Consider the following 6,000-nt stretch of genomic DNA (forward strand, 5'->3'; position numbering starts at 1 on the left):
AATTATTGTCTTTGTTTCGGTATGTGTCATAGCGTCACCGTTACAGTTTTAAGGTGAATTGTGATGAGATATGGGAGACTCGTGTATAACAGCTTGTTTTCTAAACAGAAGGGAACTTCTCTTCAAGCCAGGCCGATCGCAGCAACCAATGCTCTGACAGGAGCCAGAAGTTACTATCACCCAAAAGATGTTGTGGGGGGAAGGGGGGGGGGGGGGGAGGGATTCATTTGCAAGTTCTTGACTAGGCTAAAAAAGTTTTATCGGTTACATGTCTGAGGTGTATTTTGCCTTTAGGATGTATGGGCATATGAGAAATAAATTCCCTAAGCCCTGATGTGTGCCACTGTTGTAGAACAGCACAGGTTGAATCACTTCATTTTTCAGTCTGGCACGTTTTAAATGTGTAGTGGATATATTGGTTATACTCTCAATAGCTCTAGACATGTTTAAAAAACATAGGAGGTGTTTGGTAAACATTCTTGATACTCTAGATGGATACTGGAAGTAGAACTGTTACAGTGTTGCAAGTATGCCTGTTTGATTGTAAATAATTGTATGTTACTTTATCCTCCTCATGGCACTGGTTCTGGTTTGGTTTTTTACCTTAAAAATACAAATTAAAAAAAAAAAATAATTAAAGATGCATTAGTAACAGAAGTCCTTTTCTTCCTCCTCCTCTCCATCTGGAATACCTGAAATGATACTCTGCTTATCAGATCCTGCCATCAAAGGTTAATTTGCAGCTCCCCAAATGTTTTTTTGGTGTGTCTTTCAGCTTGCAGGAGTCATCCAAAGGTTTGACTTACACGAAGCACTCTTTGTGTTAATTTTCTGTTTGCACTTTTTTTCTGACAAAAAAAGCCCTGGACCTGTTTGTAGGGTAAATTGTGGTCAGGGCAGAGAAGCACATGCTTTGGGAAGCTGTGCCTGAAAGCATCCAGGCAGGTCAAAGCAAGGTCACTCCGCATGTACCAGGAAATGATGCAAAACTAATCCAGATTTGCTGTTGGAAGGATCTGTTTACATAAGTATTTAAAAACAGATTAGGGCTAACCTGACACTAGATTACTGGGAGTAGTGTAAACATGGCTGAAAGGCGTAAACACAGCTTTGCCTTTTGTACTACGGTGCAGAAAATCTGTCACCAGTAACCGGTCACCTGGCTTAGGTGGTGCATATATTTTTCGCAGGCTGAACAGATTACCTGAGGTACCTCTAAATGGGACTTTGTCTGGGGCTAGATCTCTTAGATCATTTAATTGTATGGTAATTTTTTTAATGGAGAGTTGAGGGACTTGTTTGTAGTCCTTGTTCTCCTGAAACCTAATAGCACCCAGAAAGCTTTTGATCGTTCTTTGACGTATCAGGAGGAAGTGGCGCTTCAAAGTCTTGTTTTGGTGGTTTGCGTTTTGAAAAAACAAACACAGGAACCAACCAATGCCTTTTCCATTGGAAACTACTCCACTTGTAGAAGGAAAAAGCACCCCCTGCAAGCAAGGCTGCGTCTTTCAGGGCTTGCTTTTCTGTCTGAAATCCAAGCCCAGGTGCTTGGTTACTTCGGGGCTTAGAGACGGAAATTTGGTCCATTTTCTTTTACCAGTTTTGCAACATAACCTTCATGTGGAGCTAGGCCGCCTGTTTTGCCTTTGGTCTCCGTGATGGCGAGGGCTCTTGCACTGACCTCTTGCCAGCCCTCAGGGCAGCCCAGGGTTTTTTAAGACCTCCTGGCTCTTGTAATCTTATGACCCCATAGGCATGGCACCCACCGAGGGGGATCTCAGGTGCTGTATTAATATGGCTCAGTGACAGTGAGGTGAGGGACACAAATATTGCTGCAAATATAAGGTGTGGATGTACTGTTGCTTTCATGACAAAATTTTGAAGGGGAAATAATTTTCCTGTTAGCTGCTGTTTGCTGGCATCCTGGTAGCTGAACTGCCGCCGTTTGGAGGCAGCGAAGCCAGGTTAGAGTGACCTGTCTCCTTTGGCTTCTCTAGGGAAGAAAAAGAGCTCTGGATACGTGCGAAATATGAGCAGAAGCTCTTCCTTGCCCCGCTGCAGTGCCTGGAGCTTTCTCTGGGCCAGCATCTCCTGAGGGCTACAGCCGAGGAGGACTTGCGGACAGTCATCCTGCTCCTTGCCCACGGGACTCGGGAAGAGGTGAACGAGACCTGCGGAGACGGTGATGGGCGCACTGCCCTCCACTTGGCGTGCAGGAAAGGAAACGTGGTGTTAGTGCAGCTCCTGATTTGGGTAAGTACTTGGTGCCCAGGGGAGGGGGCTGGCTGGGTTGGCTTTGGCTGGGCTGCGACCCCCAGCAGGACCTCCCAGGCCCACTGCTGAGGGTTTCACAAAGAGTTTGCTGATGTCCTGAGTCCAGACATTCCTCCCGGCGTGCTCTCAAAAGAGAGCACCATGATAAAAAAGTGTGTTTCTGCCTGTCTGCTGCTTGATGGAAAATAAAGGAGAGCGTAGGACATGAGGAAGGAGAGATTCCCCAAGCACCTGTTTGAAACGCTGCCGTGGCAAATTTTGTTCCACACAATGAGACTCTCTCCTCGCAGCAACCTTTGCGTATGTGACCGAGTGCTGCTGCGCTCACGTTCTCAGGCGGCTGTCCTACCCCTCCCTCTTCCCCCTCTCCCCCACCCTCGCTTAAGCTCAAACAGCTCGGTCCCAAATCCGTTCCCTCCGTTTTCACGCTCTCTTGGCACTGCGTCTTCCAACACCGCATCTCTTCTTCCTGCAGTATGGCGTCAACATGATGGCGCGCGATGCCCACGGGAACACGGCGCTGGCCTACGCCCGGCAGGCCTCCAGCCAGGAGTGCATCGACGTTCTCCTCCAGTACGGCTGCCCCGACGAGCGCTTCGTCCTCATGGCCACTCCAAACCTGTCCAGGAAGAACAATAACCGGAACAACAGCAGCGGAAGGATGCCCACCATCATCTGAGGAGCTCACTCGTGTATTCGCTGACCTGAATTACATCCGCAGCCTCATATTCCTCCATCCCCATCACAGCTCTGCTCTGTGAGTCTGGTAACTCTCCTTTTCCCTTTTCCCTTCGGTACATCCCTGTCCCATCCGGAAACGGCGCGTCTGGAGAGCGCGAGGGGATGAGAAGGAGCAAAAGGGGCTGCAGAGAAAGCAGTTGTTTCAGTGACAGCTCTCGAACGAATGGAAACAAGTGGGCGAGAGCGCGTGGGTCGAGCAGGACGCACCACGCGTGGCACCGGGACCATGGGAGAGCGGTCGTCCCCGGGGGGGGATGCAGGCTTCCCGAGCGTGGAGGGAAGGGGCGGAGGGAGAGGCGAGCGAGAGGAGAAGGAAGGAGAGATGGTGACTTTCCATAATTGACAGTTAAGCACATCAGTACATTTCACCTCTACCAAACACGACGCCTGGATTTCATTCTCTTCTCTGAAGAGCTTGACGGCATAAATCAGAAGCAAGCACAGAGTTTGTCAGGTTTGAAGCTCCTATGATGGTATGTGTCAAATCAGTTGTAGCTAATCTGTCCGGGGAGAATACTGGCTTCATTACACTTGTATAGTTGAGTTCTTCCAGCATTACCGCTGTTTAATAGAACATGATTAGTCATCACGGAGAAAAAAGCATATTAGCTGAGGAGGTAGTTACATGGCACGCTTCGGTGATTGCTTGGATGTGATTGCAATATTCTTAGAAGCATCATATTATCTCAGACATGTTCTTTCAAGCCCTTGGAGCCCTCCTTTCTAAATTCACTGTCATAATTTAGTATCTGTTTAATTTTTCAGTCCAAAGAGAGGAAATGAGTTGCTGAGTGTTATTTGACTGCAGTCTCCTTGGTGTAAAAACAAAATGGAAAAAATAAATAAGAGTAACTATGAAACACAAAAAGGAATAATGAGTACCGCTAAGGAAAAACATTTCAAGTACTTTTAGTGAAATTAATAAACGCATTAAAGGCTAATATTTTTTCAGCCAGCAGAAATAGGTTCTGTCATTTTGCCAAGGTAAATGTCTTGAGTTTTTGGTCACTCCTGTGATGCATTGCCTAACTTATACAGATTTTTGTATTGTGTCTCTAGATTATATGTATGTAAAATCTATTTGAATAAAAAAACCATAAATATGCATTGATATTTTTTTTTGTACAGAAGATGACATCTCTGTTTAATTTATAAACTGTAATGGATGTGAACTAAATAACGTGCAACTAGTTAGGATCTGTGCGTTACAGATCAGTGTACATTGACAATATTCCCAGCAGTGAACTCTTGTTTCCATCGCAAACCTTTGAGGAACATATCAGAAAGAGATTATGGCACGTTTGGCCTGGGGGGGGGGAAAAAAAAGCGTATGAGATTTTTTAGGAAGGAAAAAGAGGCTGTTTCTCAGCGCTGTAAATATATTTTACTCCAGAAATCACGAAGCTTTCACAAGCCAAGACAAAAAGCCCTAGCCTGGCTGTGGGAAGATCAGATTTGATTAAGTTCAGAATTGATAGCCTTCACCGTGGCGGGCAGGGCATGGCTGCGCTTGACTCCCAACTTGGCTGCTTTCTGGAAGAAAAATGGCTTGTGAAAGTAGCCTGGACAGTTCATTTGAATTCCAAGTTTTAATACTTGATTTGATTATTTTGGTATTACTGGGCAGATCCCAGCTTCTTCTGTTTTCAACGAAGTAGGATTCTGGCATGAGGGGAAGCAGGCTGTATGGTTTTTGGCAGGCAGAAAAGTGATTTTTTTTAAGTGGCATATGGCAATGTGAAGATGGGGGAAGGGTACATCACGGGGAAAGTTGAAAACTCAACTGAATTCGATGGCAAAGGAGCAATTATGTGAAGGCAGTGAGGTGCACACAGCATAGTAATTTGCAAATGTACCTGCTGGTATGTATTTCCCAAGCCTTCAGTGGTGCTCTTCCTTGGGGCTCTGGGTTTCATTTAGCATACAAATGGTGGAGCGTAGCAGTTGCTAAATAAACTGTATGTGGACAAAATGTGAAGGAAAAAATGTAATCTGGCTATCTTAAGGGAAAAAAGGTCAGAAAATGACGGGTTTAGTGTGAAATCATCAAATCGTGGAAGAAAAGCGAACCTCGGGTGGAAGCACGAGTATATTGACCAGCTTTTCCTCTTTGGTGGCGTTCTCATTTTGTACTTTGTTACTGTATAGATCTTTGACTGTTTGGGGGCAGGAGATCTTTCTTCAACCAGCCTAGGCCGGCTGCATCAGAGTAAGGCCACAGCTGATTCTCTTCGTACTGGGATAACTTTAATTTTATGGGGGTTTTTTAACTGAGAAGGGTGTCTGTTGTAATTGCTGATTCTCCATCATTCCCACGCAGCTCCCTGATCTTTGGTACTTACGGGTGGTCCTTGGGCGGCGGGACAGCCCATCTGATGTGCAGCTGAAGGGGATGCTGTGAAGCCCGCTGTGTTTGGTGCTCACGAGCTTTACACCCCTGGGGGGGGACACAGCGGGGATCCAGGAGTCACGGCTCATGGTCCCAGAGGTGCTATAGCTGCCTGCCGTTCCCCTGGGAGCATCGCGGGCATTTGTATCCAAAAACCAAGTCCAATGTTTCAAAACTGTTTTAGGTAATTTGCCGCTGTTAAGTTCTCAACGTGTGTTCCGTTTCAGGGCTGGTTTTTCCTAATTGAAAATATTTTCTGTACATAATTTAAAGCTCTCTTTGGGCCACCTTCCTCTTAGAAAACTGAGAGTGATGTTTGAGAAACAAGGGCAACCAGGCTGTCATGCAGATTTCAGGTAGAAGAATTATACGCTTCTTTCAGTAAGATTTTCTGAAGGCAAACCTTGAAAAAACACGGAATATTTTTAGGAGAGAAAATTCCACTGTATTATAGGAAAAGTGACGTATCCAGGCTAGCCAACTGATAACCTCATATTTTAATTAAGCAGTAACACAGTTGCTTTTGACCTAACAGTTTTCCTTTGGAGGTGTAAGCACTGGCAGTAACTGTGTTGAAGCAGCGTAGGCTATGTGAT

The 6,000-nt window shown here is 45.7% G+C and overlaps 1 protein-coding gene across 13 annotated transcripts in view; it reads left to right on the top strand.

The window, feature by feature from the left end:
* AGAP1 (ArfGAP with GTPase domain, ankyrin repeat and PH domain 1) overlaps positions 1 to 4,329 on the top strand; it is a 382,459-nt gene extending 378,130 nt beyond the window's left edge. For all 13 annotated transcript variants that reach the window (XM_055813061.1, XM_055813062.1, XM_055813064.1 and 10 more), the window contains 2 exons: positions 1,998 to 2,253; positions 2,750 to 4,329. In XM_055813061.1, coding sequence (XP_055669036.1) covers positions 1,998 to 2,253; positions 2,750 to 2,953 — 460 coding nt within the window. In that variant the 3' untranslated portion in view covers positions 2,954 to 4,329. The remainder of the gene's footprint in view (positions 1 to 1,997; positions 2,254 to 2,749) is intronic.
* Positions 4,330 to 6,000: the final 1,671 nt, after the last annotated feature.

This window comes from Falco peregrinus, chromosome 8 (genome assembly GCF_023634155.1).
Source record: "Falco peregrinus isolate bFalPer1 chromosome 8, bFalPer1.pri, whole genome shotgun sequence".
Lineage (NCBI taxonomy): Eukaryota > Metazoa > Chordata > Aves > Falconiformes > Falconidae > Falco > Falco peregrinus.